This window comes from Malaclemys terrapin, chromosome 8 (assembly GCF_027887155.1).
Source record: "Malaclemys terrapin pileata isolate rMalTer1 chromosome 8, rMalTer1.hap1, whole genome shotgun sequence".
NCBI classification, from domain to species: Eukaryota; Metazoa; Chordata; order Testudines; family Emydidae; genus Malaclemys; species Malaclemys terrapin.
In genome coordinates, this window is record NC_071512.1 from 87,540,177 (window position 1) to 87,567,080 (window position 26,904).

The 26,904-nt window shown below is 40.2% G+C and overlaps 1 protein-coding gene across 3 annotated transcripts in view; it reads right to left on the bottom strand.

Annotated features, from left to right (window-relative positions):
- Positions 1-26,904, bottom strand: part of TNNI3K (TNNI3 interacting kinase) — a 168,170-nt gene that overhangs the window by 107,039 nt on the left and 34,227 nt on the right. For all 3 annotated transcript variants that reach the window (XM_054037604.1, XM_054037603.1, XM_054037606.1), the window contains exons 6-15: positions 23,621-23,719; positions 21,571-21,709; positions 11,877-12,021; positions 11,686-11,790; positions 10,755-10,849; positions 9,641-9,790; positions 3,390-3,476; positions 1,853-1,909; positions 244-336; positions 102-159 (exon numbers count right to left, since the gene is read on the bottom strand). In XM_054037604.1, coding sequence (XP_053893579.1) covers positions 102-159; positions 244-336; positions 1,853-1,909; positions 3,390-3,476; positions 9,641-9,790; positions 10,755-10,849; positions 11,686-11,790; positions 11,877-12,021; positions 21,571-21,709; positions 23,621-23,719 — 1,028 coding nt within the window. The remainder of the gene's footprint in view (positions 1-101; positions 160-243; positions 337-1,852; positions 1,910-3,389; positions 3,477-9,640; positions 9,791-10,754; positions 10,850-11,685; positions 11,791-11,876; positions 12,022-21,570; positions 21,710-23,620; positions 23,720-26,904) is intronic.

Here is a 26,904-nt window from a genome sequence, read left to right on the forward strand (position 1 = left end):
AAAAGTAAGTGAAAAGTAGCATGAATATTATGTGGTATGATTTTTTTGTACTCTAAATTAGGATACTAACGAACCAAATGGAAAACTCTTTGCAAACTTACCGTTTGATTGCTACTATTTTATTTCTGCATTTTCCCTTATACACTTTTCCAAAAGACCCTAAAATGATGAAAAATAAATAAGCACAAAGATATTTTCTGTGTGCATCAAACTTTTAAGATGGATGCATTCTGCTTTTGGTACCTGAGCCAATAATCTCATGGAACTCTATTTCAGAGAGCTGAAGATGGAAATGTGATGGCAAACCAGCACGGAGGAGGAGAACATCTGCCTTTTCTGCAAAAGAAAATCATTATTCTTTTTTGTAAAATGTGTGTGTGCAGGGGAAATAAAAGCACTTAAATTGACAAAAACATTGCACAGTAGCAGCTGATTTTCCTACCATAAATTGGTTGACTGGTAATCCCATTTCTTTTTGTTTCAATACCCATGATAAACCCCAATAATAAACAAGGATTTGCAACATTACAGCTGCCTCAGGGTTTCTTGGCTCTAAAGTCTTATCACTGATGAACACTGTCCCATAAGCATATTCTGTCTGGATCATGTGATTGTTGCATAAAATCCTTTATATAAGGAATTAGTTCCCTATTCTGTGTATCCAGCACTCGCTACCAATGCTGTGGTTTTTATTTGTGATCTGATCTACTGTTCAATGGCACTTGGAATCTGAACTCTGATGTGCAATTGAATTCACACACCAAACATCCCTAAACTGTTGATCCATGTGGTCTACCACAATGTGCTTATAAGAATATTTCTAAATAGAACATTTTAATATGCGTGGTGATTACATGTAAAGAATATAAGCACTTGAGTACACCCAGTGCTAACGTTTGAAATGGAAAATCAAAAGGATCTCAAAAAATGAAATACCTTTAAATATAAATATGCAGCTGAATTTTTTGGCTATGTCTGCTTCAATACAACACCATTCATTTTTTGATAGCATCTTTCTTACAAAAGTATCCCCGAACATTTCACAGCAGATTTCGGTCTAATGTTTGTTAGCTCTGCATTCATCTATTCATGTTTATTTCTTTAGTATCAATTCACTGTCACATATTTTTTTCTCAAAACAAGAGATTTTGGTTTGAATCTTAAAAAAAAAGTCAATTTCTCTGGAAATTTAAAAGTTTAAAGAAAATAAAGAGACATGGTGGGTGAGGTATGGAGATATACCTATCTCATAGAACTGGAAGGGACCCCAAAAAGTCATTGAGTCCAGCCCCCTGCCTTCACTAGCAGGACCAACTACAGATTTTTACCCCAGATCCCTAAGTGGCTCCCTCAAGGGACTCACAACCCTGGATTTAGCAGGCCAATGCTCAAACCACTGAGCTATCCCTCCTCCTAAATAATATAAGGTAATATCTTTGATTGGACCAACTTCTTCAGCTCTGTGTAAGCTTGAAAATGTCTCTCTCTCAGCAACAGAAGTTGGTCCAGTCAAAGGTATTACCTTACCCATCTTGCCTCGCTAATATCCTGGGACCAACAGGGCTACAACAACACTGCATACAAAGGAAACAAATTAAGACCTAAATAGTATGGCTTTGTTCCTGCCAGAAACTGAGCACCTCTGTCTCCACTAAAGTTAATAACTCAGGGTAAGTAAATTGCTTTCCAAAATGCTCTCACAGGAATACAGCTCCTGTTTCGTCACATTTTCTTTACATTTCTAAATAAAAAAAAGCAGGTAAAATTGATCATGTGCAGTATATTCAGGATGATTAACACCTTTAGCAACAGAATATAAAACTTATTCCCCTCCCCCCCACCATTAAAATACCTTTTGTCATGCTTTTAATCTTCCCTAGAGGGGATGGAACAGAGACGTAAGAACCATCTGAAATCAAAGAAGAGAATGAAGTTTATGGACTTTTCCGAGGACAGTATAAATGCCTTTCTTGATCAAAGTAGTAAGGCAATTTTTACTTAAAAAGTAGAGAAAATGTGGGCAAAAATATCACTTTAAACAACCTGACGGGACTGTGAGCTTGTATTTTTAAACACATATGCTGTACATGCTGGGACAGAGCCTCAGTGGGGTGTATTAGCATAGCTCCATTGGTGTCCATTAGAGCTACAGTGATTTATACTCACAGAAGTTCTGGCCTAATACAGTCATATATGTGGACTGAATTTTCTAAAGAGCTATGGGTCATACTTGCACGTGCTCAGCATCAAACACTGGAGACAAGATTTCCAAAACATTCACCACTCAAAAGATCACTCTTGTGACACTTTTTGGCCAGATTCCCAAAAGAACTCAGCACTCACTCTGCATTGAAAATCTGGCCCCTTGTTTAGATGCCTAAATCGGAGCTGAGCTCTTTTTTAAGATTTGGCCTTGATTGCAGATGCTGAACTTTTAATAACATGACCCTCACCATACAGTATACATGGAGGTATCAAAAGAGGTGATGAACTGATGAAAAATCTGAGATTTAGCTGTTCCGAGCAGATTTAATTTCTGTGTCTGCATGGGTTAGTAGCTTGCTGGAGTTGAAATTCAATGATTTGTGCAAGCTCAACCCTCCAGAGATACACATGTTTCAGAAATGCAGTGTACCTGAACAGGAGCACACTGCACTTGGGCGATCTGGGGTTTCAGGGCCCAATATCAGTCCTATGGATATCAGTGGGAATTTTTCCATTCACTCACTGGGAGCAAATTTGTGCCCTAGGTGTAAATCCATAGAATCTAAGCAAGGATGCTTCATGTCTCATTTTCTCTGTAGATACTTTTCTTAACAAAATATAAAACTTTTGTGAGCCCATCCCACAGCTGAGATTAGCAGATTTATTTCTTGCCACTTGTCACTTAGTCGGCAATGGAGAGGGATATTTTTATAACAAAAAGAGTAATTAATCCTTGATGTGGGGCAATTGGGTAGCTAAAGACATTCAAAAATATGAAGGATTGGGTTGAGTACAGAAACTTACTGCATGCCAATAATCAAACAGACATCAAAAGAAGACAAAACAAAGAGAATGCCTAAACAAGGTATTAAATATGTAGAAAGGTATGCGTAATGATTATTAAGGAATGATTTTTATTTCAAAGTTCAGTTTTTAATCTCTTACCAGTATCAAAGTGACAACACTACTCTAAGATAAAGGAGAAGTTTGGACACAAATCAGAGACGCATAGTACCTGAAAAACCGGGACACTCATGCCATTAAATTACCTTCAAATATAAACTTACTGTACCAGATAGGGCCTGATCCAAAGCTCACTGATGGCACGGGAAAGATTATCATATATTTCAATGGGCTTTCAAAGGCCCTTTAGACTATAAAGTGACTAGCTTATCAAACTGTACCTCCTCCAGGTTGGGAGTATTCATTACAGGGTGAGTCATCCTGGGGTCTTTTATAATGCTTCAGTAGGGTAACAATGGCATCGTGTCCTAAACGGAGGAATGATGGATTTGCATATTAAATGTCAATATTCATTACTTATTATTTCTTTATACAAAATTAGGAGAGTTTTAAAATAAACAGTGCTTCTGTTTATGAAAACATATAAAGAACATATCCAGTGACTATGATCAGAAATGTGATGTGATTTTGAGCTAGGTGAACATGGGAAAAATCTGGCTGAAAAAAACAAATATAATTTTCACCACAGGTTGGAATGGCATGCTGGGTTTGATTACAATAAGAAAAAAAAACAAAAACCCCCACACACGTCAGCAAGTCTCAGAGCCTAGGTCAACTGATGGGCTCCCAGGGCTTGCGCTATGCAGTGTAGATGTTCAGATTTTCACACGACTCCAAGAGCTGGGACTTCAAGAAACACACCATGAACCACGAGATTTGCTATGAAGTCATGAGAGGTTGCAATACCGAGCAACTGCTTCCATTCCATATTTCAGGCGGGAAAAAGTCATATTGGACTAAAGCTGGAGCCCAAGTTCTGAAACCCGGAAACGGGGGAGGTCTCCCAGCCTGGGTTCTAGCCCAAGACTGCACATCTACACTGCTATTTTTAGCCCCGTAGCTTGAGCCCTGTGTGCCCAAGTCAATTGACCCAGGCTGTGAGACTTGCTGTTGTGGGTTTCTTTGTTTGTTTCTTTTTGCAGTGTACACATATCCACAAATACTACAGTGATAGATGCCAGTATAAAATCCCAAAGTAAAAGCTGAGAAAAATCTTCATTAAAGTCAATGGGGAAAAAACTAAGACTGAAAATATGTCAGCTACTAAAGTCTCAGTAGGCAAAAATATCCTCCATTTTTTTGGTGAATATTTGTCACTCTGTTTCAGCAAGGAAGCAGAGGGGAATAGTACATGCACAGATTAGTGTCTATATTATACTCTCAGTCTCTCAGATGCTTTGATGATTAAAAAAAACTCCCCAGCACTTCAAAGTGATGTTTGGGGCTCCATTCTGCACACTCAGAAATGTAGTTTGAGCTCTCCCTCCCGTTCTCTCCTCTTTACCTATCTCAGATTTTTGAATACTGTTGTAAAAGGAGGAATTCCTTATTCTTTTGAGGCTTTGCTCTTGGTTAATTAGATGCATTTTCAACATTGTGTTTGTAATGCTTTTTTTGGAATCTCAGAATCCCCATTCCATTATTTCCACTTTTCCCAGTCCAATGGAAAATGTTTGGGGAAAATAGCAATTTTATCATGGGTTCTTGCTCCAGGCATCAGCAAGGTTTTCTGTTTGCCTCTCACAAAGAGGAGAGCAGAAAAAACAGATACATTCAGAATGAGATCGTGATGCAGTGCTCACATACCAAATGCTACCTTTCATTTGAACAGCTCTCTTGGCTCTGTTTGCTTGGAAATGTTTTAATTCCCTGCCAACTCAGTGGCACAATTTGTTGGCATTTTCTTAGGGATATTCTTCAGCAACAGCCTAATGAGTGCAAGCATTCTGGCTCATAATGGGCACAAACCTGCCAAGGAAATGCCAGTAAGCTCACAAGCACTGAAAGATTTCCTCACTAGACTTGTAGAGTCCCAAAGATAGTTCTGTGCAGCTCTAGCAGAGTCCACTATACAGTTTTTCCATCTCCTGAGATGACACACATAACACTACCTTTGTGTAAAACTGGCTGGTATTTTAATACAGTTGTTGAGGAGGCAAAAATTTCTGCTTGGAGCAAATCTTAAGTAGAGCTATTGGCAACTGATCAATCAAGACAACCTACTGATTGATGATATGGTGTTCCTTATAACCTTAGCTATTGTATCTTTATATCTACTGTAACTGAACTTCCTATAAGTCCAGTAAGTGATTGACTGCATGCAAGTAATCATTCAAAACCTGGGTCATACAGTTATCAAAATGGGGTTAAGGAAAATGACAATAGTTTATTATTTACTCTGCATTGCAGAAAGATTAACTGAACACTCATCACCTTAATAATTTGGTTATAAAGACACAATAGTAAGTCAAGGGTATAATGGCAACTAGTGTCACATGTAAAAACATACTTGACATATTCATAAAAAAAAAACACCTAAGGATCATATGCAAGAGTCCTGCTGACTCGTCCTGTGGTCCGGTGCTAGTGTTGCCCTGGATTTGAGGGGTGAGTATACCCCAGAATGTGATCAAGCTAATTGCAACCATATTGTGTGCATTCAGCCACCCTGAAGTAATGAAATAGCACACAATATAGTTAAGGGTTAATTTGGAGACAGGATTTCAGAAGTAAGGTCAAAACTAGCTACAGTTTCTGATAATCAGAACGGGAGGAGGGGACAAAGAAGTAAACAACCGAGACTGAAAAACCTTGGTGGTTGGAAAACATTGAGTCTAGACGCCTCTGATATTAAAAGTTTATTGAAAGTTAGAAAAGTGATGATACAGGAGGGGTCATTATGACCTACATGTTTTGTAGAAGTTAGTTATAAAAGATTTGCTAATAGAACGTACTTTGGAGCAGTCCTCTGAAGACATCTTGAGAGATGTTTTTCCTGATACCCTTTCTCCCCAGTGGGTGAGCAATTGGCCACTGCAAACCTGCTGTTAATTACTCAATACCGTTCCAGATGTTAGGTAAATATCTGGGATGTTCTAAACCTATTGCTTAATTTGTGTGTGCTTAAATCTAATAAACTGCAGTTTTAGATAGAGCACGCTTACTTGCATGAATCTTATCAGACGGAAGTGCTGTGTTCCTGTTGATTTATTCCTTACACCGCCTGGAGCGAAATAGTTAAGTTGTCCCTGTTGGGGGTTCTGAAAACCCTGGATAACACTAGGACGCTGACCAGAGAAATTCTGCTGACTCACTTGCCACCACTGTTAGTTCCAACCAAGGAATATAAATGTGTTTGAGTGTCTCTCTAATGTAGAAGAATCCAAGAACAAGAGTGGGATCCTACAGGGAGCAAGCCTACAAGCAATGAAACTCAGAAAATGTTTAGACTGAGGTTTGTGATTTGATGCTCTATAACATAGGTTCTCAAACTAGGGCCGCCGCTTGTTCAGGGAAAGCCCCTGGCGGGCTGGGCCAGTTTGTTTACCTGTCGCGTCCGCAGGTTCAGCCGATCACAGCTCCCAGTGGCCGCAGTTCGCCGCTCCAGGCCAATGAGAGCTGCGGGGAGCGACAGCCAGTACGTCCCTCGGCCCGCACCGCTTCCTGCAGTTCCCATTGGCCTGGAGCGGTGAACCGTGTCCGCTGGTAGCCGCGATCGGCTGAACCTGTGGTCGTGGCAGGTAAACAAACTGGCCCGGCCCTCCAGGGGCTTTCCCTGAACAAGCGGCGGCCCTAGTTTGAGAACCTCTGCTCTATAATGTAATATAAAGGCAAGAAAGTGGGTGAATTTGGACTAGATTCAATGTATGTTAGGAGCAGAATAGGAGGAGCACCTGCGTACACAGTGCCTCTAGAATTCATTGGCATTTCTGGGCCAAAGCTACAGCTGCTCTTGTAGGATTCTAATACATTCAGGAGACTGTTCTTGTGCATGCCCAAGTCTGTTTCACCACAAAAATGCTATCTCCATTGCATTGTATTTTGTTCAGATGCTCATAGATCCTTTTCTTCTGGAAATAGCAAAATAGAAACATTTCAGGGCTTCCCAGAGTAGCAGTGCAAAGCAGAACAAAAAGAATATAGTGTGCATATCATCCCTTTATACACAAATCATTTGACCTTCACTATAGTTACCATAGGGGTAAATTAGAAATCTATTCTCTCCTTGATCTCTGGACACAGCGACCATTGATATTAAAAGGAGCACTATACACAGAAGAGGAGGAAAAAAGAATATGCCCTATAGTGTTTTCTCTAGTCCTGCACTCACAGTATGTGTTTACACTGAGGGAAACATAAATACGTGTTGGGAGCTAAAAGGGCCATGGTCATTTTGTACCAATTATATTTATGCAAATAAATATTAATAACATATTAATGATTTAGAACTATTTCTGATTAATTTTGGTTGGTCTGTAAAACTGCTGTAATCTTCCTTGATCATTCTATAATCCTGGGGAAACTTACTGACTGGTCTTTGAATTAGAGCTGGGCAAAATGTTTTGACTGAGACTGCTTTTGGCAAAAAAAATGCAGATTCAGCGACATTGAACATTTTGAGAATTCATGTCAATTTTGCTGAATTCTTCTATTAAAAACAAAACAATCCCTTCCACAGCCTAAAAAAATAATCCAAAACGTTTCCTCGTTTTCTAAACAAAACATTTTGATTTTTTTAATTCAAATCACATTTTTGTTTAGAAAAATTCCTTTGATTATATTTTTAAAATGCACAAATGTTAAAAAATGCTCAAAATTGAGACAAAATATTTTGTTAGAACCAAAATGCTGGTTGTTGGTTTATTTTGTTTTTTACTTTTTATTCACTGAAAATTTTGAAAATTTTCATTGAGTCTACCCAAAACTTTTATTTTTGGATTTTGCAGAATTGCCAGTGAACTGAAAAATCCATTATTCTCCCAGCTCTAGTTTGCACATATTGCTTAGTGGTGGCAGAAAAAGTGTGGGGTCATAGGAGAGGACATGAGGGCTTATCTATACTGGGAAGTTAGTACGCACTAGTGTGTGAATTTAAAGAGCACTAGCTATTCCGCACTAACTCCCCAGGTGGACACTCTTACTGTGCACTGAGTGTGCCGTTGGGCAGATTAGCTTAATTTACTTCCAAAGTGCAGTAAACTACTGAACACTAGAAACTTGTCTACACTGTGAATTACTGAGCACTAGCAAGGGTGTAAATTTTAGTGCACACCAGTGTGTTGTGCACTAACTGTCTGTGTGGGCCCTGCTGGCATGCACTAAAACCTCCCTAGTGCACATTGATGTAGTCCCATTTCAAAGAATACTATATCAATGTGCACTAAGGACCTTTTAGTGGACGCTAGCAGGGTCCACACAGGCAGTGTGTGACATGCTGGTGCACACTAGAATTTACACCCCTGCGGGTGTGCACTGATGCAGCATGTACACAAGCATGTTGGCAGTCTTAGTGAACAGTTAGAGCAGGGGCTGGCAACGTTCGGCTTGCGGCTCGCCAGGGTAAGCACCCTAGCAGGCCGGGCCAGTTTATTTACCTGTTGACATGGCAGGTTCGGCCGATCGCGGCCCCCACTGGCCGCGGTTTGCCGTCCCAGGCCAATGGGGGCCGCGGGAAGCGGCGCGGGCCGAGGGATGTGCTGGCCACGGCTTCCCGCGGCCCCCATTGGCCCGGGACGGCGAACCGCGGCCAGTGGGGGCCACGATCGGCCGAACCTGCCGCGTCAGCAGGTAAATAAACTGGCCCGGGGCGCTAGGGTGCTTACCCTGGAGAGCCGTGTGCCGAACGTTGCCAACCCCTGAGTTAGAGTGGTCCACTTGGGGAATCAGTGCTGAATAGCTAGTGTGCACTAACTACTGTGGGCTTTTCCCAAATGTGGACAAGCCCTGATTGCTCACCAAACCCATAGAGAGACTACTCCACTAGCCCTCTATGCCATGAGCTATGGAGTGGTGCTGTATGCCGGGGTAGGGGAAGGGGACTCACACATTCTTATACCTGCAGCCCCCCCAAGCCCAACGATGGTTGTGCACAACTGGAAAAATTTTCAGCAAGAAACAAAGCTTTTGGGTTGAATAGGAAAATGAAAGAAAAGCAGACCACAAATCTGACACGTTAGTGAGGTGATTCTGTGAGACACATATGGGAAAGTATAATAGGAACCACTGAAAAGTGCTCTGCTCTGAGGAATTTTTGCAGGAAATCAAGGAGTGCTATATTCTAATGCACTGCTTCTTATAATGCCTCTTCCAGTCATAAAAGACAAACCCCCATCTATATTAAATAGTTCATAAACTGCATTTTCTGAACTGTCTTTCTGATAAAATGGATTTCTTTTACTTTAGCAGCACATTTTTGCAGTTGAGTTTCTGTGGTTCCTAAGGTGATGTTTAGCAGTCTAGAATATCTGAGAAGATACACTCCAGCTTGGTTTTCATAACCTTTGATGCCAGGAGCCAGCATGCAGATGGTGGGAGCTCCCAATCTGCAGATGCTGCAGGGTTATTTTGTGCTATTATCTTCTACCCGTGGTGTCACTACGTATTTGCAGCAGAAAGTGGAGAATTGAAATACCTTTCTCATAAGCCCACATCAAACAGGTCTGCTCATCTTTTTCTCCACTAGACCTGCTGGGATCACAGGCTACCAGATTCATATCAGCTCCATTATCCAGTAAAAACTGTACTAGACGGATGTGACCATGGTAGCAAGCACAGTGTAATCCTAGAACATCAGAGAAGAAAGAACAGTCACTGTGGTAAGCACAATTGTTACAACATAATTGAACTTGTAGTAATAGCTATAAAAACTGGAATTGATTTCCTTGATAAATGAATGTATTATCAGACAAAAGACTGGGCACTGTAAAAACAGAGAATATTATTCTACAAGAGCCAATCTATTGCATGCCCTATAGTAAATGTCAGTACTTATTTTACCATGTGCAATTCACTACCACAATCCTTTATAAGGATGTGAGAACAAACAGAGAGAGAAAGGGCTCCCCCGACCCAGTTTGAGCAGGTCTCCTCCCTTCTTGTATCTCTGCACTTGTATTCCCCATCTATTCAGTGTTCTCCTCTGCACTTTCAAAACACTTCACAGCCCTTCTGCCTACATCTCTGTCCCCAATCCTTATCCACCCAACTTTCTCTCAGGACTGATGCTTTCATCTCCTTAAGCCACTCCCCTCTTTGCACCCTCTTCCATGTCGCCATGCTTAGTTGGAACAGCCACACAATTAATGTACTACTCCCCCACACACACTGCCAACCTTTTCTGAAAAACCACTTGTTCTATGAAGTGTGCTAGTTATAAAGACCACATGCTGCTTTGTGCTTGGTCAGTGTACTGTACCTGCTCATGCCTTTAAGGCACAATTCTGTCAGGTACTCTATGCTCTCAATGCCTATTGGCTTCAGTGGGAGTTGAAAATGCTCAGTCCCTTGCAGAATTGGGTACTTAGTCTGTAAAGCTGGAATTTCCAAAGGAGCCTAAGTGTGTGAGAATCTCTTTGAAATTCAGTGGGAGACTGAGGACCTCACTCCCACAGGCAGGCACCTTTGGAAATCCCAGCCTAACCACTTCAGGCTTGGAAACTTGTCCTCTGCTTAGTATATTTTACCTGTTAAAAAGTTGGGTGTTATCTATATATACAAATCCTAAATCACAGTCCTCATGATCGTACCTGTATGCCCATCTCTTCCTTGATGATTGATGCTTAAAACATTCTGGTCAAGAAGAAATTTTACAAGTTCTATGTTCTTGCCATAGGTACAGGCACTGCAAGAAATAAACAACAAAATAAAAAAGAACTCCCCAGTCCCCAGAAATAGCAAAATTAATGTTAGTTACCTAAAGATTTCAAAGGAGTTACATTGGCATAAAACCCGTGTAACCGAATGGAGAATCTAAATGTGCAAATGAAGGTTTATCTACTAAAACAAATATGGGCTTTTCTGTTACATTGGAAGTATCCTGAATATCCTGCTGCCAATATCAGACACGGTTGTGCAAAATTCATTGGGTCTATTCTGCAAGTGCTTTTAAAGAACTCTTTACATTTTCATTGTGGCCAAAAATATTTAGAACAAAATTTCACACACATTTTGCTGTGCCACCTTGTTAGATGAAAAGTCTGGAGGACAGGTGGATTTTGGGTATAATGTGGTCCAAGCTTAGATTCCCTTGGTCAGAAAAAGGAAAAGAAGCAATGCTTTATACAGCTGTTGATGAACTTTCAACATCTCTCTCATGCCTACTATTACTATCTGGTTCTGCCTCTTTCTCCACTGTGGCACCTAACTCTCCCTCAGACATGAGTCTAGCATCCACACCTTCATAGGAGTAGAAGGGACCTCAGGAGATCATCTAATCCAACCCCCTGCTTAAAGCAGGGCCAACCCCCAAACAGATTTTTGCCCTAGATCCCTAAGTGGCCCTCTCAAGGATTGAACTCACAACCCTGGGTTTAGTAGGCCAATACTCAAACTACTGAGCTATACCTCCCCTTTCTTCCTGCAGTCCTGCTCCCACTTAGGTTGAAGTGGCAGCTACTGCCAATTTTGCATGCATCTGTAAGCAGAATTCTATTGACAATGGTGTTTAAAATGTCCTACCTGTGAAAAGCTGTTTCACTGAATATATTTTCCTTAGTCAGACTTTCTGTTCCTGACAGCTGGATTATTTCCTTGACAACTTCAAACTTTCCATTGTAACAAGCACTGAAGACAAAGTCAGCAAAGTGTTATTGATAATGCTATGAATTACACCAGTGCAATGCAAAGCAATGCTTCTGTGCATTACTCACAGGTGTAAAGGTGTGTCTCCATAAATATTGGCCACATGGGGCTGAACTTCAAAATTGCTTTGGAGTAGGAACTTCACTATTTCATGATGTCCAAATCGAGAACAGAAGTGTAGAGGAACATGGTCTTCATTGTCCTGAGCATTCACTGTCATTTGAATCAGACAGAGGAAAGTGAACTGTTTATACTTACTTTTTCAGAGAGAGAGAGAGAGAGAGAGAGAGAGTTTGCGCATGCACACTATGAAATCCCAAGACAGTTAATTGATGAAATATTTATGGAACTGCTCCTGCTCCACTGAAATTAATGGGAGCTTTTCCATTGACTTCAATGGATGCAGGATCAGACTGTGTAATCTGACACTGTTCATAATAAATCACCAAGGCCAATTATTCAGGATGTAATTAGTTATTGCAACAGCAGATTTACCGAATCTTTCAATAAAGTTTTCAGTGAAGAAAAGAGGGAGGTATTAATGATTTAGTGGCCCTTAGAAAGTGGATTACTGCCAGTGTATTAACAATGTGAAACAAAACTATGATCCAAAGACATTAAGTATAAGAAAACAACCACCGGAGTTATTTCAAATGAGTGGAACAAAATTCATTCACTAAAAAAATCAGGAAGAAAATCTTTCATTGCTGTTCTCTGGAGTGGAAATCCAGAGTTATTTTTAAATAATATATTAGGCTCCTTAAGTACCAGCATTAGAACTATGGAACCAGGAGCAGTTACAGAGTGACAGAAAAAAAATCAAAACAGATGTACAGGAGACACAAGTAAGGATATAATGTTTCATGTGCATTAATAAAAATCATTTATAAAAAGCAAACAAAGAAAAAAGGTATTTCCCTCTTCTGGATTTCCCAAGTTTTCCCTTTTTCCTTATGGCTATGTTTTAGGCCTCAATCCTGCAAAGTCTTAGAGTCATAGAGTTTAAGGCCAGAAGGGACCACCTGAGCATCTAGTCCATCCTCCTGTATCATGCAGGGTGCATCGGCACGCTAATCCCGAATCCCAAAATTAGACCAAAGACCACAGGAGACTAGACTATTATGAGCCACAAGCAGAGAACAGGAGGGACTGAGGTGCATCAGTGCGCTAGGCTCCCACAATGGCAGGGAAATGATTATGTGAGATATACCCAGATAATCCTGCTAAGTGACCTGCACCCACACACTGCAGAGGAAGGTGAAAACCCCTCTAGCCATGGCCGTTCCTGATGCTTCAGAGGAAAGAGATTAAAAAAAAAAGAAGAAAAAAAAAAAAAGAAAGGTACACACATTTAACTGTACACCCAGCAATGGTGCCAGATATGGAACTACTTCTTTGAGTGATGTTGAGCAGGTTTGTAAATCCTTGCAGGATTGGGATAAGCAATTTTGAGGTTGGGACAGTCTCTCTCTCTGTCTCTTGTACATAATTATACATGGAAGACATACGACTCTGTGAGAGTTTGGGATGGTTGCATTATTCTTGAAAGGCAATAACGTTTTATAGCAGTGTCATGGATTTTGTATGTGGTGGCATATATTTTATAAAAGATATATGTTTTAGAAAGAATTTAAAAAAATGTATTGAGACAATTTCTTGTCTCCCTCCACCTGTAAAGCCAGTGGCCTTAGTTACCATGCAACTGTATAAGCCTGAGAAGGAAAGCAAAATTAAAATGAATTAATTTAAAATACCTCTAAACATAACTCAGATCCACCAAGGGTCCTGTTGTGATACCAATGCCCTAAACTTCTGTAGGATTATGATTTTCCGGTTTAATTAATATATTTTTCTAAAAAAAAATGCTGGGGGGCAGATTGCACTAATTAGCAATTGGTGCACTTCAGTGGGACCAGGATTTCACCCCAACTCTTCTGAAGTCCATGGCAAAACTCCCATTGACTTGAATCAGGGCTTTGTTTCTGTTAGCACTCAAAAGATTAGCAAAAATGCTATTTTCACTGAAAGACAATATCCCACAAAATCTTCCTCCTGTAAATAGTAACTTCTACAGGGGAAGTTTCTTCCTAATCCTCTCAAATTAGCACCTGGTTTATACCCTGAAGCGTGAGGGTTTATATAAATTCTTTTTATCTAAAGCAGTGATACTCAAACTGAGGCTCGGGAGCCACAAATTACTTTTAATGCATCTCCTATGGCTCTTCGCAACACATGATATTAAAACACTGTGATTTAATTATTAACCAATCTAAGTTATTAACCGGCCAGGATGCTTTTACAATGTTATTAACCAATTGTAGAATACTTGGTCAGTCAGTGTGTGTGTGTGTGTGTGTGTGTGTGTGTGTATGCAAATTGTTTCATTTACAATTTATATACTGTACATAGTAAATGAAACAATGAATTCACACTACTGTGGCTCTTTTGGGTAATGTTGATTGCTAATTCGGCTCCTGAACCACTGAGGTCTGAGTATCACTAATCTAAAGTAACTGTGGATGTTCACAGTACCCATATAAATTGTCCATCACCCTTTTGGAGCCAACAAGCTCTTGGCTTCAATGATATATTGTGGCAATAAGTTTCATGGGTTAGTTATGCATTGTGCAAAATCAGTATTAAGTTTGTTGCTTTTCAGTTCCATCAACTGTCCTTTTGTTTTCCTCTCTAGACCATTCATTATTTTGTATAGCTCTATTGTGTCACCTTTGAGTTCTTACTACTGTCATCTGTCATGGTGCCAGAGGCTAACTCATTTGGAACTAGCATAAATAAGGCTTGGTCCACACTGGGGCGGGGGATCGATGTAGGAAACGCAACTTCAGCTACGAGAATAGCGTAGCTGAAGTCGACGTTTCCTAGATCGAACTAAGTTTACTTACTGCGGGTCCACGCAGCGCAGGCAAGCTCCCCCATCGACAGCGCTTCCTCCTCTCAGCGAGCAAGAGTTCCGCAGTCGACGGGGAGCGCTTCTGGGATCGATTTATCGCATCCAGATGAGACCGATAAATTGATCCCAGAAGATCGATCTCTACCCACCGAATCAGGCGGGTAGTGTGGACCTAGCCTAAGAGGGAAATAAAATGTCAAAGTTCAACACTCCTAGAAGACTTTCAGTCTGATAAGCCCACCAAGTGACCTGAGAGGCAGGAGAACTTCCGCCCATTCCAAACCACAACAAAGAGCAAGCACGGAGAGCGGTGAAGCAGAGCTTGGCACATTCATTTATGCTCTGGAAAGTGAAGCTGAAACTATTTATAAAGCATTTCCTTTTGCTGAGGTGGGAGATAAGAATAACATTGACATTGTTTTAAAAAAAATGAAATGAGCATTTTCATTCCCAAAAGGAATGTAATAGACAAACAGGGATATATTCCCCAAGGGAGCAGAGGCCCAGAAAAAGCATGAAAGCTTTCATAAGGTAATTATAGGAACAGGGAGTGTATTGTGATTTTGGCATCAGTAAGGAGGAATGTATAGAGATCTTCTAATAGTTGGATCTTAAAAAAGGAACTTTTAGAAAAATCACAGCTAATGTCTGAATTAACCCTGGGACAGCTGGTGCCGCTGGCATGGCAGTCTGAGATAGCAAAATGCAAGTCAGACAGCAAGAAAATAGTAGATGCATGGTAAATAAAGAAGAAAAGAATAAATTCCAATTGGGGAAAAAGAGAAGCACCATAAAAAAATTACCTTTCAGACCATCAAGTAACCTGGGCAGAAATATGACAGGTATGGCAATTGCCAAGGAGCCAAAAGCCAAGGAAATAGCCCAAGTGAGGGTTTCCTGTTTACAGGAATCTGTATTCAGAAACAAGCAGGCTTGTCCTGTTAATCTTAAAATCTGATATCTAAATTCAATTTGACTTTAACTGACAGAGGTGATTGTGATTTGCAGAGAGACTTTTAAGAAGATGAGCCACAGCCGAGGATAATGTTCAGTAGTCTGAAGGGGCAGATAAGTTTCCTAGGTTAATAAAAAACCCATAGGACCTACACAGGCAATGAATACATGTTTGACAACCACTGCAGCAGTCTACTAGATCAAACCGTGGTCACTGATATGGGCTTCAGAAAAGGCAGAAGAAAAAAAATTGCATTATACCTGTGTGAAGACAATAATATATGGAGATATCTTATCTCCTAGAACTGGAAGGGACCTTGAAAGGTCATCAAGTCCAGCCCCCTGCCTTCACTAGCAGGACCAAGTACTGATTTTGCCCCAGATCCCTAAGTGACCCCCTCAAGGATTGAACTCACAACCATGCCTTTAGCAGGCCAATGCTCAAACCACTGAGCTATCCCTCCCCCTTTGGGCATACTAGTCTACTAGCTATTGATTACTTTTCTAGATTTGTAGAGCTTCTACTTCTTACTATACCCACTAGGTGGCAAAACAGATAAAAGGCATCTTTTCTCATTTTGGAGGAATAGTCACCCATAACAGACCATAATCTGCCAATTTAGAGTTCCAAGCTTTTGAGAAACAATGATTTCAAGAATATTACTTCCAGCTCCCACCACTCTCAAGGGAATAGAATCTAAAAGAGAGCATTCTAAAAAAATAAACCTGAATCTTGCCTCCATGTTCTGCTGAGTTAATAGGGAAACCCCCATATCAGGCACCAAAGTAAGACAGTTCAGCTGGTTGAGTCCACAGTTAAGAATAATATTGTCAAACTCAGAGGCAACTCTTCAACCTAAGTGGCCCTGTTTAAAGGATGTGAAGCTGAGAAACAATAAATATAAAAGGTCTCAGTCTTTCTTCTTCAACCATCAGAATGAATATCAAAGTTTATCCAATCTTAAATTAGGAGACCCAGTCTTGATAATCTTGGAGACAGAATAAAATTGGACAGCACCAGCTGTTATTGTAAGGCATAGTTGCACCAATATTCCACATGAGTGCACCCAAGAGGGAGACTACTGATCAAGATACTCAGCAGCATGGAAGAAACAGGTGGCATCTTCAGATGGTTCCAAACCCAGCAGAATTGCTATATGACTCTACTTGAAATGTTCTTTTAGTGAATGGAGATAATGCCATTGAGAAGAACCTGAAGACTATTAAACTGGAGCCTACAGTCCTAGAATTTGATCAGCTAAACGAATCAGCTGGACAAAACTCTCTTGAAGAGATGTGTTGTGTTTCTTTCAACCTGTAGCAGAAAGAGAGGCAGCAGGGAGATGAGGAAAATTCTAGGAAGAAGTTCTACAGTGAAACATGATGGGTGTGTGTGTTATTTTAGGGATAATTCTCTCTTCTATTCTAAGAAAGTTCTTTGTTCAGTGTTAAAAGAAAGTGATTCTTTACCATTGTCACATGACAGAAGGATCAAGTTACATGAATAGTAGCATTGATTGACACGAAGAAGTGTTTGCGGGATCTGATCCAAAATCAGCATGTTTTGTATTGTAACCTAATAAAGAATTTACTACTATCATACAGTTTTATTTGGATTATTTGAAATGGAACTTACCGAGATACTGCATAATGCAAATAGGTAAAAATAATGAATGCATAAATAATACTAACAGCATATTAAAATAATGGACGCACAGTGGGAGTGAAAAGAGGAGAGAATGATAAAAATGTGAAAAAACATACAAAAATGAGATTTTTCATGCTAAACAAATCAAGGTCAGCAATTAGATGTTTTCAATATTAAGGGAATTTCAAGTGATAATAGTTCATAAAGGTAAATTAACTTTTAAAATGTATTAGTGGCCTAAAATAAATTGAAAGTTTATAAGAATCTGATCAAAATGCACTGCCACTATCTTGGTAGGGCCACAATATTTAAGAAAAATGTTTTATTTATCTGGTTATTCTACTAAGAGTTCCTTTCCAATAGCATTCATATTGCATATTAGGGAATTCCATATAAACAAACTATAGGACTAGCATTTGGAGAGAGAGTGCACTGTGCTTGCAGCCTATTGGTTACAATATAAAATACATGAATAATGCATTTGTGTATTTCCTTTTATATACCTTTGTGATGAGGATGAAGTACATTGGCACACCCTGGATTTAGTAAATGTTAGTAAAGTTTGGCCATACTTTGACCTTTTCATTATGTTGCAGTGGTCACTGCTTTTCTTTCTCTATTTCAGAGACATGAGAGATAGGAATTGAATGTCCAACCAGTCAATATATATTAAAATGAATAGGTCAAACTCATGAAACATATTGCTGAATTTCAGAGCATGTTTTCAGATTCCTTTGGATAATTTTATATCATAAATTATTTTCATGCTTAAATGTTTATGAGTTCTTCCTCTGTTGCCATGGTGATTTCAAGTTTCAAAATGTGCTACTTTGGGGGGTAAGACATTTTCAGCTTTCTTTGCTTTTTCTATTGAGGAATGTATAGATTTTAAAATAAATAATCTTGAATGGGGCCCTAATTTCCTCTTCTTTTGGAATAAATTAACTAAGTGATGATAAGCCTTTTACAGCCTTGTATGGTGAATGCACATCTCTTCTCCTCTCCCTTTCCCCCTTTATTATAATTATATTGCTTCAGTGCGCACATATCAAAACTTAAATATCAAGGGCTCACTGTTCAAAAAAATACTTACAAGTCTGAGTCATGCTGTTTCCCCATTTCTTCCTAATGAGTGAGTAGGAGGGATGTAATACATTCATGACTCTCAGAGAACATGTTAAATTTATACTCCCAGATACCAGTAAGTAGGAGGAGTGTGGGTGCAGACACAGTTATGGCATAACTTGCAGAACAGGTCTATGACACTGTGGAAATCATGTATATGAATGATGCTGCTTTTGGCACCACTGGTTTTGGAGCTGTGCACAGAAAACCTGAGTCCCGGGTGAAATGATCAAAGGAAAAAGACATATGGACTGTTGGCCTTTTGTACGGTGTGGTTATTTAGCAAAGGATAGTATATTGATAGATATGAGAGTGAGAGCGATATTAGAATAGATATAGCTATACCCCCAAATATATATAGACCCCAATTCAGGACAACATTTCTATTCCGACCAGCACTGAATCATGTGCTTAACTCTAACCATGTGCTCATAATCCATTGAAGTCAATGGAACTTATGCATATGTTTAAATGCTGTCATGAATAGGGATGGATTTCAGCACAAGCTCATGTGCTTTCCTGGATTTAGAATTTAGGCCATTTACTGCAGGCTTGAGAATGCTGTACTCACACATACAAAACTCCCACAATGACCACCTCCCACTGAAATTAACTGAAAGATTCCCATTGACTTCAATAGGCATTGGATCAGGAACTGACTAAGGATTGCAAGCCTGGGAATTTTATATGATTTTCAAATATGGATAGATGGAATCATTTTTATGCTCTGTCTGATGTGCTCCATTGTGTTAATTAATGACTAGCTATGAATATTGATTGGCAGAAGACATCGAATGGGGTTCTAGATTGTGAGACTGAAGTAGAATAATTTTGATAACTTTGTTCTGACTATAATATGTAGGATTCTTGTAGCAAATTCCAATTGCCCCTGTCCCCTTCTGTGTTGCTTTTAATTAGGTCTCTTGAGGTCACATGGAGATTGTCTTCCTGGGCAAAATCCTGACCCAACACAAATCAATGGAAGTTTTCCCACTGACTTGTATGGGGCCAGGAATTTATGCAATGTATTTGGGATATAAGTGTGTTAACAGTAGTAATATTAAAGTCAATAGCTTTATTAAAAATAAGTACTTTTTTCAGACCATGTGCTGTCACTTTTTGAAAGCTCTTTTTTTGTCCTATATCTGAAGATGAGAAATATCCCTTTCAATAACTTGAATATAGGGCTGTCCAATTTGTCTACAAGAACATCTGAACTAATACATTTCACATACATTTTTTAGCTAGTTAATTACAAGTTTTAGTATTTATAATATTTTTCAAGGTGTCTACAGATACACACAAGTATCTATCACGTGAGGTTCACAAAGACAGATATGTAATAGAGGCATCCTCAAGATAAATTGCAGAGTCGTGATGAATTGCAATATCCAATTGCAGTATCCAATATATTGTAGTTATCATGTACCTTTGACTGTCTCACCCACCCTCTGCTCACCACTTAAACTGTCTAACTCCCTCAAAAATCAGCCTACCAGAAAAATGCGTACGTCTCTTTCTCCCTCCCAAAATTGTCCAGAAGAGGCCGTAGTCGGTCCTGCACAGATACCAGGATTAAGATTCAACATCTCATAATTCTGCAGAGCTAGACATGGGAGCTTTATGCTCTCGGCAAGAGCAGAGTCCTCAAAGAGACGCAGCACTTGCTTCTAGCAGTGGAAGGTCCCAGGATGGCGAGGATGCCACAACAATTTTATGTGTAGAAAAGCTAGCTTAGGTTATTTTAGAAGAGGTTTTACAAGTGTATTATTTATAGTACTCCTCTCCCCACAGGCCCTTTACAAACAGACTTCTGGGACAAGCCTCTCCTTTCCTCCCACGTGACACTAAGCTCCGGAAATGAGGGAGGTGGGAGTGGGGTAGCGACGATGTCATTAAGCCACTTTTGTGTCTGCTGAGTTTTCAGCTTTAGGGCTGTTCTAATTAATGCTTAGCTGCAACAGCCCCCTAGCAGCTGTTCCACAATGGAGAACAGTTGGAGCAGAGCAGTACTCTCCCCATGCAACCCCTCTCACCCCAAGAATGTCCCAGCCCAACAAAGGTTTGGAGGGGGATTGATATAGAGTCATTTTCCTGTCTCTGCACTGTAGGGAACCTCTCACACAGGGAGTTTTACCGGGTGCCTTTTTTGATAAGTTTTGTGCCCTTTATGTTATTGAAGCTGTATAAAGGAGCTGAAATAGAACAGCAAACCCAGTCCATGGTAACTAAAGCACATGGTTTTACAACTAATGGGATGAAAGAAACCCTGACATATATTTCCACAACACAATTTTTTTCTTTTGCTTAATCTATGGCATATACAGAATATATAATGATGTGGAATTGTGTAGCAATTTCATTGGCATTAGCTTGTTATGACCTGTAAAACTTACTCAGAGATTGTGAAATTTGGAAATAATGCAAACATTTATGCTGATAAACCTTTACACTGTTCCACCCGGTCATGTAGTAAACACACACAGACACACAAACTTATATTACACTGAAAATTTTATAATGAATAATGCATTACAAAAATTCCATTTTTCTTTTTCTGTTCACAAATTGTGTGTGAACAGATTATGGTTTCCTCAATATTACTATTATTACTTGAAAATATTTACCACATAATTTCTACTTAATATCCTTCATCTGTAGCTTGTTCGCTAACAGTTTATTGTGGGTATTTGATATTCAAAATCTGAATTGTTTAGATTGGACACATACATCACATGGTTTCTTTCTATTCTCCAGTTGGACCAGCATATCTCTTAGAAACAAATCTCCACTGTGAGTACTTGTGACTATGAATTTCAAATTTGTTTCCTCCTGATATTCTCCAGCATTCACTTGCAACTCATTGTTTCTATAAGCACTTTTGCCAATGAGCTAATTCTCTAGCTTATTCATGAGAAGCCAACACAAAGAGGGCAGAAACATAGACAAAGCATATTTAGAATATGACAGAATTTTTTTTGCACTAGTCACCAGCTTCAATACACAAACACACATGCACACACCATATCAGAAAGCAAAATCCAAGGCTTGTGCAGAGTATGTGTCAGCATTTGACAGTATATACAACATATAATTATAATGTGCTTTTAAAATCTTCCCTTACCATCTGCCTTGCTGCCCTCTTCCATCAAGAGTTTTGCAATATTAAGAAACCCTTTGGCAGAAGCTAAGTGGAGGGGCCTGTCTCCAACTTCCCCGCTCACATTCACATCAGCACCAAACTTCAGCAAGAGGTGGGTAACCTAAATATTTCATCAATGTAAATTAGATCATCAAGTGAAAACAAACAATTCAATGAAACCAAAACATAAGAACGGCCATATTGGGTCAGACCAAAGTCCATCTAGCCCAGTATCCTGTCTTCCGACTGTGAACAGAACAGGTAATTATCAAATGATCCTTTTACCTGTCACCCATTCCCAGCTTCTGGCAAACAAAGGCTAGAGACACCATCTCTGCCCATCCTGGCTAATAGCCATTGATGGACCTATCCTCCAGGAACTTATCTAGTTCTTTTTTGAACCCTGTTATAGTCTTGGTCTTCGCAACATCCTCTGGCAAGGAGTTCCACAGGTTGACTGTGCGTTATGTGAAGAAATACTTCCTTTTATTTGTTTTAAACCTGCTACCAATTAATTTAATTTGGTAATCCCTAGTTCTTGTGTTAAAGTTTACTCTGTATTGGATTGCTTAACATCTTGAGTGAGAAAGCTCTATTTTTTTAAATTAAAACTGGGTTATATAAGTATATATAATTTATTTTCATTAAACTCATTATAAATTCCATTTGTAAGTTATATATCTATAAAATATTACATTGTTCACTAGCAAATGTCAGTTCATTTTCTTAAATGATATGGATAGCAAGGAGTTGGGAAAAAGACACACTTATTTGTTTAACTGACCTAGTCAGCATAATAAAGTAGATGTCCTTAACATCCATAAATTAGCTATGTCAGAGCTGTAGCTTCCTTCAGAAAGTAGAGTCTCTTATCACAAAAGCACCATATGCATTTTAGCATAATTTCACAAGACTGTGACTATTTGTTCAAAAGTGGTTCACGGGAAATAAGCAAACTAATCTCTCAGCCCAACATGTAAAGAGTTTCTTACTATTACTGGATGATGAGGTGAATATATAAAAAAGGAGGGTGCAGGAATGCATGCTTTGTGCCCATCCTTACTGTTATTGAACCATAGAAGTATAGCGTTTTCAATCATCTGTTCTCTTGGAGTCTGTCCTTTCAAAAGCATTTTCCTGGGAATGACTCTCCAACGCACTCTAAGTAAACGTCAGTGAAATGAAAAATATACTCTACCTAGAGGTCATGCTTTGAAACTCTGAAAATGTCCCAGCATATGCATGTTTCCAGGAAAAGAAAGGCACCGGGACTGACTCACATAAGCCAACACAGACACAGGGCTACTTTTGAACCAAAGTATCTCCTGCAGTGCAAACGAGTATATTGTCCTCTAAGCCACAGACACTTCTACATTAGCAAAGAGAAATGGGATTAGGAGGGTTTGATGATAACTTAGGGCCAAGGCTTCAGTGCTTTTTTAAAATTTCACTGCTGGTGAGAGTAAGACAAGCAAGATTTAGCCCTCTGCATCCACAAGGTGCTGGGTGAAATCCTGGCTCCATTGGATCCATTGGTTTTCCCATTAACTTTCATGGGGGCCGGATTTCACCCATTAAATCCAAGGTGCACCAATCCATTTGTTATTGAGTACTATGGGTCATTTATACACATTTCTGTAGCGGTATTTAAACTGATACACCTAATGGATACAAGGCAGCTTCAAGGTTCAGCATTGTATGAATTGTATCTCTGGGTGAGAAGCCCTTTTATAGGTTAGAAAAACTCTCTCTCATGAATGGCAACTAATTTCAAGAACTCTTTTGGGGGGGGGGGTAGTAAATTTGGCTGGTGATCCTAGCAGTGGGTAGTTAAAACATGAATATCCACATTCCTATGAGCTTTCAAACACCTGAAAATGTCAGATATAGTTAAAGGCAAAACTTAAGGATGTGAAAGCCTCTCTCTAGTAGGACCCTTCCAAATATAAAGACAGGCTGGCTGACAGTAAACCTATGGCTCGTAGTGTGAGTGCACTCTTTCATCTTTGTCAGATTCTTCCCATTTAGTTACCTGTTCATGGCCATAGTATGCTGCAATGTGTAATGGGGTGAAAAACACTGCATCTTGAACATTGACATAAGCTCCATGCTGCAAAAGTATATCCACAGCCTAGAAGAAAAAGAAATAAAAGATTCCAATTAGAAGCTCTGTATGTGGTAACCTTATAATAAAATTCTATAACATTATGCCAAGAAAGAACAGACACCAACCTATAAAGGCGGAGAACTCCATACAGCATATAAAAGTGATTAACTTACAGTACTATAACTGAACACTGAATGTCACTGATGCCTTATAAATAACCTGAAAATGTATTTGCCAATAAAATGCCTGATTTGTGAAGGGAGAGGCCCAGAAATGACTGACTCAGAAGGCTCAAAATAGCCTTTAATTTTCTTTTAGGCTTCGTGAACAAACACCAATAAACATATCACAGTTCTTAAAAATAAAATAAAATAGAATAAAATAAAATAAAATGACCCCTTTAAATGTAAATGCATGCAGGTAAATTCACAAGTATAATTCACTCAATGTGTAAAGACTTCAGTGTATTTTAGAAGATAATAGCCCTTAGACTTCAATAAATAACCAAAGTGGTTTCTTTCAAATTTTCACTCTCTTAGTCATTCTGGAGGCCAATGGTTTGGTCGAGCAGCTATTAATTTTGAAGCATTGGCCTTCTGAATAACTGTCAAAATGGAAATTTGAATTAAACCATTTTGGATTATTTATTGAAGCCTAAACACCGTTATTTTTTTGAAGCCCAAGGGTGTCTTTATATCCAGTAAGGGTCTTGTGCCACAGATCATTTGCATAATTCTACATACAGTTTTATGGAATGCTATTGTTTTTACATGTAGCCTGCATGTGAGTCTAATGATTGTGAAAGGTGCTGAAGTGACAACCCTAGAAATTATCCACAGCATGGGGAGCAGCAGGGAAAACACATTCCAGCTCAACCTACCCATATGTCTCAATGGTGACATAAAGGGACCACCTCTAGTGAAGCGATGAGTGGATAGTGTCGATTCCACTGCTATTCACTCCTCCTCTCTGCTGACCCTGCCAGCGATGGTCCCAATTAGTGCCAGACATGATGAATCATGTGTGATGTGGGCTCCTGTCAACTAGTAACTGGACTGAGACCACCAATTCATTTCACGTGGTCAACAAAGAGGCCAGTCATTTGAATCCGTCACTCACAAGTACTGACAGAACTAAGACCTGTTACTAAGCAACATTAGTGTTCAGGGATTATTTCTTTAGGCTATTTAAATTGAAAAAATATTTTGCCAATGTGCTTCACTGAGTGAATTTTCTGCATAAAGCCCTTTCCATACCACACTTAATGCGTTTTCCCTTATGTTTAATTGTAAGCAGAGTCAGGATAAGCTCTACCCTGACATCTGGTGGTGAATTATGGTGAGAGTTGAAAATAACTTCAGGGCTGATCTTGTTTGCATAGGCACACCCACCCGCCTAGCCTGGGACAACAACTGAAAGTGGTTAATTTGGCTGGTGTGGGATCCCCAGTTTCTCTGTTATTGGGGCAGGAAGAATAAGTTGTTGTTACCCTGATTCTGTGAATCAAGGCCAGTGGAACTGTTGTATGACAGAGGGACTCACCAGTAACTAAGTAGCACTTGCTAGACAAGGGGCATGGGTTACAAAACCCAGTGAATTGAGAGAGGTTGGGGACAGGTATGTGTACCGGATAGCATGGGCCCCTTTTGAGGGCCTGGAACACCAATTGCACTACCCCCTCTCTCCACTGTTGAATAGCAGAGCTAAGTTTGCTTCCATTAGGAGTCTAGCTAGAAGTTGCTGAACTGAATTCACTTTGGGCCAATGGTGCACCAGTACTGGGGCTCCCCTACTACAAGCTGAAATCACTAAAAGAGCTAAAATTGCTGAGCTGAGACCACCGAGTGCTGTGTTAATCAGTGGGGGAGACTGAAGATATATTGCTAAGCAGCTGGCAGAGCCGAGCAGTTTGTGGGACAGCTGGAGCAGCCCATGGAACAGCAAGCGGAGCGGCGTGGAGCTGAGCCATTTGTGGGGGCAGCTGGAGCGGTTCATGGGACGGCTGGTGGCGTGGCGCGGCTGCTAGAGCGGAGCCATTCGTGGTAAAGGCTGCAGCAGAACTCCACGGAGAGGTGGGGCAGTCGGCCTCGGACCATGTAAGGTGCCCCTTAACATCCCGTGTGCCTCCCCCCCATCTCTGCCCAGGCTGGGGGGGGGTAAAACTCTGCAGATAAACTTTTGAACTCTGGGGCGGCACTGACCAGGGACAGAGACTTTGGGGTTGTTGGACTTTGGGGTGATTGACTTAAGACCCTGAGGGGAAAAGGACACTCCCAAACTTACTTGGAGGTGGGTCTTTTGCTCATGGTTTGTGTTATGAATCCTGTTTGTGATGTTTCCCCAACATAATGCCGCATTGTTTCCCTCCTTTGTTAAAAGGCTTTTGCTACACTCAGTCTCCGTGCTTGCGAGAGGGGAAGTATTGCCTCCTAGAGGCGCCCGGGGGGATGGTATGTAATTGTCCCAGGTCACTGGGTGGGGGCTCGAGCCGGTTTTGCATTGCGTTATTGAAACAGAACCCCTAGATACTGAACCCGGCCCTTGTTGCTGCCAACTCAGAGGGGCAGAAGGGTTACATAATTATTTCACACTAACATTGGCTGTAAGCCTCCCTAGGACTAGTGTTTTAGGGACTACTCCTGCCATGTACAGAGCCTCCTCAAATCCCATTAACTTCAATAGGATCTGAAGGCATTTATCACCTTCTAAAAATGTCCGAAACACTGGAAGGCCCAAATGCTCTTGAGCAGAAGAGAACCTGAATTTGCAGGTCTGAGAACAGGATGCATGGAAGGGTATGCTCCTCTATCACATGGAAGCCCCTCTGCAGGAGCTCTGCTGATGTGGAGGGAGGGAAGACGCTGGCCTTGCTGTGTCAGATTTTACCCCCAGAGCTATAGAAACCAGTCCAGGGGAGCACAGATGGCAGCCAGTGGAGGATGGTGTTGTTAGCATCAAAGTTCCCCAAGCCATATTGTCAAGGGGATCAAGGAGATAGTGTTGATGGTGGGTAGCAGTGCAGAAGCAACTTGACTCCTTATGGAAGATGCTTTCCTCTGGAATATCCTCTGAGAGCCCCATGTATCTTGGGGGATTCATTCATTTAGGGGTCTAAAGTCCTTAGCCTGATCCCCAGCAGGGGTAACTCAATATAGCGCCACTGACTTCAATGGAGCTTCTTGTGACTCATCTCACTCACCCATAAATGA